Source organism: Jatropha curcas, chromosome 7 (genome assembly GCF_041381405.1).
Source record: "Jatropha curcas cultivar XTBG-Jc1 chromosome 7, XTBG_Jcur_1.0, whole genome shotgun sequence".
NCBI lineage: Eukaryota > Viridiplantae > Streptophyta > Magnoliopsida > Malpighiales > Euphorbiaceae > Jatropha > Jatropha curcas.
The window spans coordinates 22,165,403-22,180,169 of record NC_143157.1 but is presented as its reverse complement, the minus strand read 5'-3'; the positions used below and the strand labels follow the sequence as shown (position 1 = coordinate 22,180,169).

Sequence of the window (14,767 nt, the reverse complement as noted above, 5' to 3'; positions counted from 1 at the left end):
TGTCCATAACCGGAACAAATCAATCACGATAAATATTTTTAAAAAATTATTTTGACTTTTTTTTTATGTATGTTTAGAAATATCCACATTTTAATAAGAAATTTTATTTTTATTAATTTGGTCTATGAGTACGGCCATAGACACGGTCTAGGTAAAAATTTTCTATTTATTAGGACAAGTGAAACAGGGTTATTAAATTAATGTCAATTAAGTAGTAGTCAAATTGATCTTTTCACCGATGTGAAGAATAAGATGTTTAAAGTTCGAGTCTTCTTAACTACGATTGTTTTTACGAATTTAGTGAGCTAAAAGGAGGATTACCCATGTTGTGTAGCCCTGCAATATTATTTTTATTTTACACTGCCAAAAAAATTAGAATACAAGTTCGATATCTGAAAAATACATTTTACTAAAAGAGTATATATTATTTTTATTTTACACTGCTAAAAAGACGAAAATACAAATTTGATGCCTGAAAAAGACATTTTACATTTTATTAGAAGAGTAAGAAATTACATTTACTAGAAGAGTAAAAATACAGGATTACATACCTTAATTATATATATATATATATATATATATATATATATATATATAAAAAAGTGAAACAGTCTGTTTGAAACACGGAAAAAATAAAATATAGAAAGGAAAATAATAGAGAAAACTAGAAAACTATTTACTTTTTTCTTTATTTTTTTCTATATTTGGATTAAAAATATAAAAGGAAAGAAAATAAAATTATTTTTCTTTATTTGCAAATGCCTAAATTAAGGAGAAAAGAAAATGATATTATTGTAAATTTATATTTTAAGTATAGATATTATTCTAATAAAACCAATAAGTCAAAGTTCTCCATTATAAAATAATAATGAAGCATTCTACTATTTTATTTTTCTTAGTTATTTTTCAATCAATGTTTAAATTGGAGAAAAGAAAAAGAGAAAAAAAATTAAAATTATTTTCATTTGTTTACAAAGAAAATAACTTTACTACAAATTTATAATTTTACTATTTACACTTGTAATATACAAATATTTATCCTACTAAAATTAATAATTTTAGATAAAATAACATAGGAAAAAATTTGAAATTTGAATTAAAAATAAACTTTAATGTTGAACATTACTCACTATTTAATTAATTTGAATGATATTATAATAGATGGCAAATAATAACAAACTTGCTAATGTATTTATATTTATAAAGTCACGAGTCATGCACTAAAAAATTTAATTAATTAATATAAAACAAAATTGTAACCACCAAGCTACGACAAAAGATTGAAGCTATACTAGGGTCATTTTGGCCATATTCTATAAGTAATGCTATTTTCTATACATTTTTTAATTAAAAACGTAATTAGTCCATTTTTAGTTAGTCAAGGCACATGAAATATAATAGAAATTCGATAATCTGACTTTCTCTCAATTCAAATACATTATCTATTTCCATTTAATAATTATTTTTTCCGAAATATAGTACATTAATAATAATATCAAGTATTATAAATATTTATATAAATCAAATATAAAACTCTGTTGTCATAGTTAATGAGTCAATGATCTTATTATTATTATAAAATGATTTGTCATTTTCAAATTAATTAGGGTTTAACTTGAATTATGTAATATGAAGGATATATTCAGTAGTTTTGCTATTTGTGCTAAACACAACAAGAAAATATTTTTTCTGGTCATAAAGTGTGAATCCGAAAGAAGAAGCCTACCTAACCTAATTACATCTCTTTCTATTTAAAACTTGTATTGAGGAAAGTCTCTTTCAAATTGAAGAATATATAAATTTTTATTAAAGATATTAAATTTTGCATATTTATGAACGGTGATTATGATTTTGATCAAAGCATCAGCATCAGGATCAGGTTCATAGGTCCAGAACACTCTTCCACTTTTGAACATGGCATTATCTAATTGGTTACCTAATTTTTTTAGCCTCTTCTTTTCCATTTGGCATATTCGTGGCAACAAATTAACAACCATTAATTAATATTATGGTCTATCTCTATCTGATAAAATTAAATTATAACTCAATAATTACCTTATAAATAATTTTTGCTTCTATTTTATAAATTTAAAAAAATTATATACAAAATAAATTTTATTTGTAAATTAGAAAATATATAAATTAATTTGAAGAAGATATTCATGATTATTATTATTATTATTTTATATGGTTTATTCAATTAAAATTGTGGCAAAAAAAGTATGATCAGTAGAAATCACACATATCACAAGATTATGACCTTTCTAGATGTGGACCTTATCGACATCTACTTATCCTAGACCTATTAAGAAACGCAGAAAATTAAACCAATCGGAAAATAATTATTTCGGACTCAAAATTTTACAAAATTAATTAATTTGTCTTCGGACTATTAAGTATTTATTTTTTAAAATTCAATCTCATCTTGTTAAATAGTCATTTCATTTCAATTTAGAGTTTTTTCCATTAAAACAGGATGAAAAAAAAATTAAAAAACTCCTTAATAACTAAAATAAATATTGATCAAAAATTAAAACTCGTCATCTCTCTTCTCTCTTACCTTTTAACCTCATTTAACGGAAAAAACATTTGATTTTAGATAGAAACATCATTTAATAAGATGAAATTGAATTTCAGATACTAAATAAGTCAATTGAATTGACTTTTAGGACCGAAATAATTATTTTTCCATAAATAATTACTAGTATCAATTAACAAAAGCAATTATTTGATTTTTGTTATCAACAAGATTTTTCAATATTATAAAGAAAATTCTCGTTTTTTATAAAAAAGAGATATTTCATTAATTAATTAAAAATAAATTACAAGAATAAAGTTGAAAATAACATATTATTTCTTTACATAAATGAAACCAATCACTTACTGAAAATAATTTAATACAAAATTTTATAACTTTGATAGAGTTGACAGAGAATATAATTTTCTCACTTCATGGCATGATTCTCCTCCTTCGAAAATTTATTTTGTAAAAAAAAAAAAATTATTTCCCAATAATTTTCGTTAAGGAAATATTTAAATAAATATTTTCTTAATTAGTGTAAAGATTTGAACACTCATACCGTATTAATCATTTAATGATTTACGGTTGACTTTTGACAATAATTAAAAGGTTAGATTATGAATTTATTTCCATTGATATTTAATGATAATTATATTTTATTTGATTATTTTGCATTTTACTTGTTTGGTAACAATCATATATATAATCCATTATATTATATAACTTATTTCCATAATATTGATAAGATCAAAATTCACTACCATATTTAGAATATTAATATTAATTTTTCTATATATAGCAAATGATTATTTTTCAAAATATATCAAATTAGTCGAGAACATTTTAATTTTTAATATTAATTAATTAATTTAATTGTGGTCTTGGAAAATAGGGTCCTTAAAATAGAGATTCTACAATTTTATCTTATATTTGCTATCATTAAGAAACAAAATGTAAATTAACATATAGAGTTTTAATCCACAACTTTCATATTCATTCATATGCCTATTTAACAAAAATTTGTAGTTTATGAGTTTCTATTTATAATGCAAATCTTAAATCTTTAAATATACAAATTAAATTTAGATTTAAATTTTCTACAAAAAAGTTAAAATGTTTAATTTAGTGAAAATAAGGTGATTTGTTATTAACTACTAGCAAGAATATTGGCATAGCTAGTTATCAAAAGTAAGTAATTTACTTCATTCAAAAAGAAAAAAAAAGAAAAGAGTAAGTAATTTACCTTATACCATATTAATCAGAAGTTAATTTTTAAGTTTAAGCTAAAAAAATGTTCATAATTTATAAATTTTTGAATTGCATAAATGATTTTCTATTAATAATATTACATTAAATTAAACCATAATAATATCATTAATTATTTAAAAATAAATAAATTGACATTTAAATGCATTGTAATTTTCTATATCCATTGCATTGCATATATTGGAAATGAAATAAGATGCCATTTGATATGTTACTCAAAAGTCAACACTTAGCCAAAGAAAGAAAAAGGGATTCCTAAATAAGTGCTTCAACTTTATCTACTTTGGCTATTAAGTCCCTAAATTTTTATTTATTTACATTAAACCCTTTAATTTTTATTTTTCACAATTAACTTGTTTAACACCTTATATTTAAGGTCACTAACTAAAGACATTAAATAAATTCTTTAATAAAAATTAAAGAAAAATAATATTTTAAAAGTTCAATAGCCAAAATGAACAAAATATTTCATTTTTTTTGAGTTTGGACAAGCATTTGAATTATGATAATATCTAATCATGGTATAAATGCATAAATTGAATGTACCTTTTACGATAAAAATAAAAAATTATGGTATTTTTAAGTCTAAAATTGACCAATTAAACTTTTTAATCGTTAAAATTATACCTATTGAACATGTTATGTTTTTAACTTATTAAATTATATTTATCTGATATTTAATTTAATTAAATAATTATCAAATGATTAAACATCTTAAAATCACTATATTTCTAATAATTTGTGTCAAAAAAATGCATACTTTTAGTAATTGCCAAATTGTACAAAACTATATTAATTGTAAATTTTTTACAAATTCAAATATATAATAAATATATTTTTAATAGTTAAAATATTTAATATGCGGACCTTAAAATTGAGGGTACCTTCAAATTTTTCTTGGAAGATTGAAGTATTATTTTATGTATTGAATTGCAATAATAAAAAAAGATTTGAATTATTATTAAAGTAAAATAAAAAATTGCTCGTTCATTACAAGTACATACAGAAACTCAATAAAACAAAAAAAAGAAAAGAAGAAAATGTCATGGGCATATATTCAAATAAAGCAGAACCAAACCATAATTAAAAAAAATAATAATAACTGAGAAAATCCTAATAAAACCAAATGAAATAAAATTAAAAATTAAAAATTAAAAACTAAAACTCCAAAAGAAACCCATCAACCACCAAATTATTCAAAAATAAGCTCCCCAATGAAATGCACCAAAAACGACAGTAATAGCAATAGTAACACCAAACGAGATCATTTTTGAAGGAGTTACAGCCCATGAAGCAGAACCACCTGGAGGCGGTGCAGTGATCGCCGCCGTTTCACCAGAGCCCGGTGAAGATGCTGGCCCTGACCCTCCCTCAGGTGATTCAGCCGGTTCAGCTCCCGGAGACAAAACAGGCGGAGCCGTTGTGATTGACGGAGATGGAGATGTCGCCGGAGAGTAAACAGGTGGAGTGGTTGTAGGAGACGGAGATGGAGATTTAGCCGGCGATGAAGACTTGGGTGCATGAGATATTGCCGGTGAAGGAGCATTTGCTAATGGGGATGGAGATTTCGCCGGTACGGGAGATATAACTGGAGTCTTGGCTGTTGGTGATGGAGCTAAAGAAGGAGAAACAGGGGAAACTGCAGGAACTGTAGGTATTGCAGGGGAAATAACTGGTGGTTTTGGTGTTATAGATGGTGGGGATGAGACAGGGGAGACACTGGGGGATGATGGTTTTGGGGCAATGGAAGGTGGTTTAGATGGTGGCAGTGGTGGTGTTAATGGTGGCGAAGGGGCTATAGGAGCTGGTTTTGGTCTAATGGCAAGAACTACAACAATTAGCTTTTGTCCTTTTTGACAATTTTCTTGATTTCCACTAATGAAAAAGAAAGGACCAGAATGATCAAATTGAAAAACAGAGGTACCAGAACTCAAAATCTTGATTGGATTCTTTGTGTTGCAATTATAGTAATCATCTTTCTTCACAACCAAAACAGAGTCTGTCCCTTCTTTGAACTTAAAAGCTACCAGAAAAGAAACCAAGAAGAAAATCAATGAAAGTTCAAATCTTTAATCCAAATAATATTAATCAATCAATACCCACAAATCGATCAAAGATCAAATTTTTATTTCAGTGGTGCAGATCAGAGCAATCATAAGAGTGAAAAAACTAGAATTAAAAATGAATGAGAAAAGAACATACTGAGTGTATCGTGGACTTGAAATCTGTTTCTGCCAGCCCAGTGATTGTAATCCTCAGAAGGTTTCAAAACCCAACCATCTTTGCCTCCAACGTAGAAGTTGTAAGCGATAGAGGAGGAGATAAAAAAAGAAGCAAACAGAACTAGGATGAAAAACAGAGAAGAAATCATCTTTCAAGTGGAACAGAGAAAACAGAGTGTATATGCCTAACTAAAAACCCTATCTATCGAGTGTGTGTATCTATATATATATATGCGTATAATGAAGAATCTGAGAGAAATATAGATTTGGAAGATGAATTGTTACCAGAAAGCTAATTTGGAAGGTGAAGATTTTTGGGATTTTCTTTTAATTAAAAGAGAGAGAGAGAGACAGATCGCAGAGGGAAAAGGGTAGTAACGGGTTGAATTATAGCGTTTGAAGGTAGCAAAAGGAGGCAAATATATGGAAAAGCGTGTGTTACTCGATGATACTACATTAGTGTTTAAAGTTGCGGTATATATATATATTTTTGGGTCCTAACAGAATTTTCTCACGATACGATTATTTAATATTTATTTTTTATTTAAGCAATCTGAATATTTTTTTCCAAATCAATTTCTTTAACTCAAATATATATCTATGCAAATTTTATTTAATATAACAGTGAAACTTTCTTGTGATCGTTATTACTTAAGTTATCTGTTCAATTATTCACAAATGTAAATTCTTTCGGATCAGCCTTTTTATCTCTGAAGGTGAATGAAAATTAGTTAAATTTGTGGACCGTTTATATAGACACGAGTCTAAATAACTCGTGCAAATATAAAAAAATAAAATTTCTTGCACAACACATACTGAATTAATCCAAATGAGAGTAGGTCAGTGACAAACAACACTGGAGCAATGAGTTTAATTTTCTCCGATGCAAACTCCACCTGTGATAGCCCCTTAAGTGTCATTTGCATATATATATTTTTATTCTATTTTATTTTGTATGAATATCTATCCTTTTTTTATTATTTTTTTAAAGTTGCTATTGGAAAAAAGGGTGAAATGTGATTGAATTTTGTTTGTAAGATTTCTCCGCTGGTAAGTCCTGATTTTCATTAGTTATGGTTCTTGAACAATCGTCATTTTATATCTTTTTGTCTCTGACTTTTTTCTAGCCTTGCAGCTTTCGGGTAAATGGACATTGATCGAGGGGCCAAGGATTTCTTTTTTTTGTTATCCCTTATCGCAAGGGCCATTGGCTCCTAGTTCTTCTACAGTCGTTGATATGTGAGCAGCATGGTTGCCCTTTTTCTTATTGTATGTAAGCGGCTTGGGCTTGGGTTTAGCAGCAGTAAAATAATAATATGACTACAAAAGTACTATACCAAAATTTTAAAAAAAAAATTATTAGTTCAATAGATATAATTTTTTCCACGTTTAAAACTGATTTTTGGAAAAAAAATTCATAGTTGAAAATTTAAAATCTGTTATTGGTAATAGTAACAAACTAACTAGTAATAAGTATCATATTTCTTTAACTTTAATATATAAAAAAATAATACAGACAACCATAAATATTTAATGATTTTAGGCTTAAGAGTATTAAATTTTATTTTTAAAAATATTAGTTAAAAATTTGAATCCCAATGGACCTGAAATTAATAAAAAAAATTATATTGGTGCTTAATTTACAATGGTACTCTACAGTTATATGATTGGCTATAATTATTTCCTAAAAGGAACTTATTCTATAAAGAGCAAAACATAATTTGTTATTATTTATTAAAGTATATATTATAAGATTTATTATTTAATATAAAATAGAAAATAATACTCATTAAAAAAATGTAAACAAAACAATATTTTGATATAGCATATAACATGTTAAAAAATACAATATTTTGTTATAGCATATAACATGTTAAAAGAAATTTTTTTAACACGTTAGTATATAATATCTATAATATAAATTAAAAACATAATAAACCAAGTCAAGCTAATCTATCTTGAAAAAATTTACTATTTTTTATGTTTTATTATTTTATAAAATGTTCTTTTTCTATTTTGTGAATACTTTTAGAGTTTTTTGGTAATATAAATGGTTCATAGGATTATAATTTATATAAAAAAAGAAAATTATATATAAATTAAATTACATTTTACTTGCAATGAGTAATATTCAACGACCACAAATTATAACATGTAATACATGTTCGAGAAAACTAGTACTCTATAAAATTTCAAACAATAGAACAACAATAGTTTCTAAAAAAAGGTTTACCCATGTTGTTCTCCAATAATTTTTTTTATTCGTTGGAAGGTGTAATTTGCTGAAATAACATTGTGGCTTGTAAAATAAAGATAGCCCTCCCTTTACTCATCAAATTAGTATAAATTCTTGTAATCGAGAGGATTCAAACTTTAGACCTCTCACTCTTCACATAAATGTAGGTATGACCACAATCTAGAACCGCCGGTTTTAATTTTAAAATTACCAATCTAATTATAAGAAATTTGAAACTGAAATTGAATTGCATATATGCATCATTAAAATGTTTTTTGGAAACACTGGTTGTGATTTTATTCTAGTTTGGAACCGAAATTAAATAATTTATTTCAAACTTTTGAAAATTCATTTTTAGATTTGTAGCTTAAATAATAATAATAATAATAATAATAATAAATATTGTTGTTGAAAAACACTAAACCAGTTTAATAATTTATTTTAAAATTTTATAACAAAATAAAAAAATAAATTAGTAGTTTCTTTAGGAATATATTTTCATGGTTTCAAATTGGACCTATCAATTTTAAATCAATAATAATGATTTCGATTCTAAAAAATGAAAAATCAGAAATGAATGTTAAGTACATGATTTTCATTACAATTCAAAACCAAGGGCCTTTAGCTACAGTTTAATGTCAGTTTTGACCGGGTCGATTTCAGTTTGAAACTAAACTGTGGTCATGCCTGCAAAATGAGAAGACTAACTAGATTACATCTAATTAATTGTCCAACAAAATTTCCAATAAAAGTAGTTGGTAAAATTCATTAGTTCTCCAAATTCCAATAGTTCATCACAATAATTTATCTACAAAAGAGCTTTTCACAATAATTAAGCTTAAAAAAGGTTTATCACGATTTTCTCATAATAATTGTTTTTCTTTTCCTCTCGAAACGTTCATTTCCTTTTCTTTTGTTATTTCAATATTTCTTTTGCTTTTTTAAATATATATATTAATAATTAATTCCTTTCTTCTTTTCTCACATAATGAATAAAAAGAAACAATATAATATCAAACAAAAAAGAAGGAAAAAGAATTTTTAATTTTAAATTAGTTGGAATCATGTTTATCAAATAATACAATAAATTAATATAAAAAAATATGAATCTGAGACACCCCGAATTTTTATTTTCGAAAACTTTCGAATTTTTAATAAATCAAAAATCTCGATTTTCAACTAATGGGCTATATATATACCAAACAATCTCAATTCGAGCCCAAAATTTTACGAGTCAGGCCCAAGCCCAAATAAAATATCGAAAAGAAATTTTGAATCGTAAACGGTTAAAATTTTTGAGAATAATACGAAACCCCGTAATTTAATCTATTATGAATATATATAAAATCATTATCCTAAAATCAAATATTGTTACTATAAATAATTTTATAATTATTGAGTAAATGGAGAAAATATTACGAAACCGAATTAAACAGTTAAAATAAATTGAATCAGGCCCGAAAATCAGTTTAATTTGTCGAGAACCACCCAAATAATCCGAGAACCGAGGGAAAAACTTGAAAATCAAGCGAAATGAGACCAAACCACTAAATCGGACCAAACCGGTTTGAATCGAACCGGAATGGCCTAGAGTTTGCTAGAAACCGCCTTACTTTTTTTTCCTTTCTTTTCTTTCTCCTCTCCTTCTTCAGGCGCGCGACAGCCTCCCTCCACCCTCCCCCTCCGTTTCCGGCCACCGCTCGACGAGAGCGAGATGGCGATCGTCTCCGCTAGAGCTCCTGGTCCGTTTTCCGACCTCCTTCCACACTGGCAGAGTCTCCAGTGACGCGAAGCGGGACTGTCTCCATCGACAATTCTCCTTCTTCGATCTCCGACGAGATCGAGCAATTCCGGCGACGTCAACACGAAAGGCAGGCGTCGATCGAGTCACCTCCACCTTGTGAGTGTTTCTCCTCCATTAATTCCGGCTACAAAGCTTGAAATGGCGAAATCACCATTAATGGCGGCACCAAGCTATTGTCGGACTAATTCAGCCAAATGGAGGGCCAACCTCCCACAACTGACATCAAAAACGGACTCCTCGATGAAATTTGAGTGGGGTGGCGTGAAGAAGGGTCAATTCTGGGTGGCCCCAACTTTTCCGGCCACCGTGGACGGCGGCTGGCGACGGCGGTCCGGTGACCGGCCGGCGACACTCCGGCGAGGCCCCAAGAGGCAGAATGATCTCCACTTCGCGTTGATCATGGAATTGAGGTCCGATTCTCAAACGGTACGCCCTAATACCTATTTCCTAAATTTTGTTTTAAACTCCAAATTTAAAACTATTAATTGATTAAGTTGAAATCAAATATAATCCTTGCTATGAAATTAATTAACTGATATAATGTAGTTACAAATTAATTTTGAACATTTTTAAATAAATTACATGGTTATTGTTATAAATAGGTGAATTGAGGGGGAAACTAAATTAGAATTAGTTAATTAGTTAATTAGATAATCATTAGTTTAAAACTAACCGATTGTGCATAAGAAAAGTGAGGCAAATTTTAGTTGGTTAACGGTTAGATCCGAAATTTTGATTAATCAAGATTTGGGAGGCCTAGCCATTGCTGATATTGATATAAAAACCGAATTTTAATAGGTAGTAGTTATAATCAGTTATTGTTAAAATATGTTTTAGCTACTTAACAAATTAGTTACGGTAAAACTAATAATTTAGTTAACTAATGACTTAATAAATGATCTTATATGGATATTATTAGAATTAGTTTGTAAATTTTTGGAGTGTTGATATTGTTGTTTTTGGAAGGAGGATGGGATTTTAAATTGATTGATTGCCCGACGGATGGGCTGTGTGCACTGATTGATAAAGATATGATAATATTGTGATATTTGAGCAGGTAGATAGCCCAATTTTTAGGGGAGGTGCTGTCGAAATTTTGACAGAATTTAGACTAATTTTAATTAATAACATAACAAATAAGCTTATTAGATAAATTTCTACAATTTGATACATAATAAATAAAGTGCTTTAACTACCTTGTCATTATCATAGTTTATTATTATTATTATTATTTATTTTATCGTTGCTGTTATTGTTAATATTATTTATTTAATTATTTAATTGCATTTGAGAATGGATGTTTAATTGTACATTGCAGTCCAATATGTAATTGATCGATATGTCTGCATTTAATCGCAATGTTTGATTAATTGTGTTGTGATATTGCTGTGCTTTGCTTGTGTGGAATTGGGATGAAGTGGGTCACCATGGGTTTGTGAGACCGTTACCGTTATATGGATCTTGATTACCGTTACCGTTATATACCGTTACTGTTATATGGATCCATTACCGTTAGCCGGGTAAATGGGAGATCGGCGCCCCCGTGTGCACCTACCGTTACCGTTACCGTTAACCACGGGTTGGCTTCTCGTCGTTGCGCACCGGACAGTCTAGATTTGATTGCAGCCCGCAGGGTGGCCTCCTGTTGTGAGCGCTTGATGATCTAGATTGGATGGAGACCACCGGGTTGCCTCCTGTTGGTATGAAAAAAGAAAAGAGAGAATGGAAAAACAATGAGAGGGCTGGTCAAGTGAGGATTAGACCGGTCGGCCAGTATGGGGGATCGGCTCCCTGGTGCACACGTGAGAGGATGGGCCATGTGGGAGGACGGCTCATCGGGGGTTCGGTGACTCCACTGACTAATTTCCACGTGATGTGATTATATGAAGATGTTAATAATTGTGAGTGCTGGTGATATGCCATTTGTGTGACTGGCTGTGTGAGCATATAACTAGTCGGATGACTAGATTGATATATTCATACATTTGTGTGAATGCGTGTGTTGTGCAATAATTATTATTCATTAATAAACTCACATCTCTTGTTTAAATCTTCCAGGAAGTAGCATTTTCTAAATCCCAGCTATAACTCTGCTCCTTCACTGTTAAAAAGAGATTCTTTAATTTTAATGTTGATATATTAAGTAGATAAATGTCTGAAGACTTATCTGTATACATCTGTTAGTGAATTCCGCAGTTGTAGAATTTGTGTGCAATTAGTCGTGTATTAACTTAGACGACATAATTATGTGAGCCCATATTAAAAATATGATGTATTGTTAATTGGGCCCGAACTGTGGAAATGTTGTAATTGATAAATTTGGGCCGAAATTTAATAGAATCTTAAGGTTTATTTTTCTATAATTATAGGCTGAATGTTTTAAATATTATATTGAGATAATAGTTATTAGTGATTCAGGCTTACTACGGGCCTCGGGGGCCTTAAGCTTACCTGGGCCCTAGTGCCGGTCCGGCCCATGGAAACGGGTCGTGACAGAATCCCACATTAGAAAACTAGAATGTGAAAAGTACTTTTAAAGCTATGACTGCCACGAAGGGATTGTGCTTTTTGAAAATAATTACAAAATCAAAAGAATCGTGGTTTATTATTGGAAGATTCGATTAAATGTCAATTTTAAAATAATTTTACCTTTATTCAAAGTATTAATAGATAGTGAGTTGAGGCATTAAGTTGTAGCTACTATTAGTATTTGATTTGCCTGGTTTGGTACATCTTGCATGGCTAATTATGATTATGTAACTCCCAAGTCCTATGGTATAGGACTCAAGGAAGGAAGTGTGAGATTTATTTTTCAAATTATTTACGATTATATTGTATGTGTGAATGAAGTGTTCGGCAACATAGCGTTTGAACTAAATTTTAGAGATTAAGGTAGCATTTTATAAAACGTTAACTCATGTAATGTTTAGCTTTTAGCGTTTTATGAAAAATTACTCAAACAGTTAAAAATTAAATACTACTAAAATAACTAACAACTACCAAAATAGTTAATTTTACCAAATAGACCTTTTGAGTAAAAAAACACACGTCCCATGCAACACATGAAGATCCATGCTAGATTTCAAAGTTTTGTTGGGTAAAATGTTTGAAACACTATTAGCCTTCTATAGACTCTTTTAATTTGTAACACAAATTTGATATGTTCATTTAAGGATCTTTTGAGTCGAGGAAGGCTGCTATCTTGAGAGCTAATTTGTAGAGTTACTTTACACTAACTTTAATGCTAACAAAAGATTTTGAGAAAATTTACTATTTTGTCCCTATATTTGAACAAATTAACAACTTCGTTCATATATTTTGATCAAATTATTATGACGTCTCTGAAGTTTGTTTTAGTTAACTTGATTCTTCCGTCCAAAAAGCTATATTTTTTCCATTAATTTTATGCGAAAAGGCTAAAATACCATTATTTTGGGACCGACAAATGACAAAACCTTTCATCTGTTGCAACCAAAAACGATTTTGGTGTGGTGTGCACATGAAAGCAAGCATGCGTATGGGAAAAATCACAACCCAGTTGTTACTGTAAAGCAAAGAACATAAAACAATTCCACGATAATAGAATCAATCGTCAATTACAAGAACGAACCTTACCTTGAAAAGAAAATTACAAAAATTGGTTAATTGAGAGAATAATTCTATCAAATTGGTTGGCTACTGGGGGACAGGAGAAACACCAGGCCAAGAGCAATCAGAGTTTTCATCACATAGAAAGCCAACTAATAAACAATGGTAGCAAAAAGAAAACCAGAGACAGCAATTTTTGTTGACACAACCCAGTAAACGAATAGCTAAAAAGCAACAACCCATCGATTATATTTGAGTCGTAGAGAGAATAAATTTAGCCCAAACAACAAAAACCCAGTTGAACTTTACCTTATTCTCCAAAGGCTTTATTGAAGAAATCTTTGCATTTCTTTTCTGCATCTTTCTTCTCTTTCATTGTGGATGGGACTGAGTTAACACCAGCATCAGTTTTTTCAGGTCTCATGGAGTCCACGAGGATGCAGTGTTGGGAAAAAATTACGCAAAATCCCTAATAAGTCAGAAAATAACACACAATTTGATAACGGAGTTCGGCCAATCTTGCCAACGTCTCCGGACTGCCACAGATCTTTTATAGGAGAAAAATAAATAAAGTATTTACATACACTCATAACTCTCTTTCAAGAATATCCGAAAAATTAAGCTTAATTTTTCTTCTTGAATAATCACTCTATTTTTCTCTTTCACAATTGCTCTCTCACAATTGATCTCACTCTCTCTGTCTTGTTGGTGTATTGAACGGAGGCAAATCCTCTCCTATTTATAGGAGAGGAAGATGAGAGAGCCGTGTATAACTCATTCACGGCACTCTATCTTTGTCAAAGTTGCTTGCCAACTTTCAACTAATTTTTTTTCTTTTCATCACGTGTGTGGGTACAACTAACTTTGACAATCTCCCACTTGAAGACTGATTTCAAATCTGTCTTCACACATTAATTCTGCGGCAATCTTCTCTGGTCTGTTATTCTAGCAGGCCAACTGAAGTCGAGCACAACTTCAGTTTGTCAATGGTCACCACCTTTGTTAACATGTCAGCTGGATTCTTGTTTCCTTGAATCTTCTCTAACTTTAGCACATCATTTTCAAGCAGAGACCTAATGAAATGATATCGAAGACCAATGTGTTTTGTTCTAGAATGGAATGCTGAATTC

General features: G+C 29.4%; 1 protein-coding gene across 1 annotated transcript; it reads right to left on the bottom strand.

Annotated features, from left to right (window-relative positions):
- Nucleotides 1-4,723: 4,723 nt before the first annotated feature.
- Nucleotides 4,724-6,397, bottom strand: ENODL1 (early nodulin-like protein 1). The gene is made up of 2 exons (XM_012221220.4): nucleotides 5,990-6,397; nucleotides 4,724-5,810 (listed from the first exon to the last, which is right to left on the bottom strand). The coding sequence occupies exons 1-2, from the start codon at nucleotides 6,156-6,158 to the stop codon at nucleotides 4,984-4,986; spliced, it is 996 nt and encodes a 331-aa protein (XP_012076610.1). The 5' UTR covers nucleotides 6,159-6,397; the 3' UTR covers nucleotides 4,724-4,983.
- Nucleotides 6,398-14,767: the final 8,370 nt, after the last annotated feature.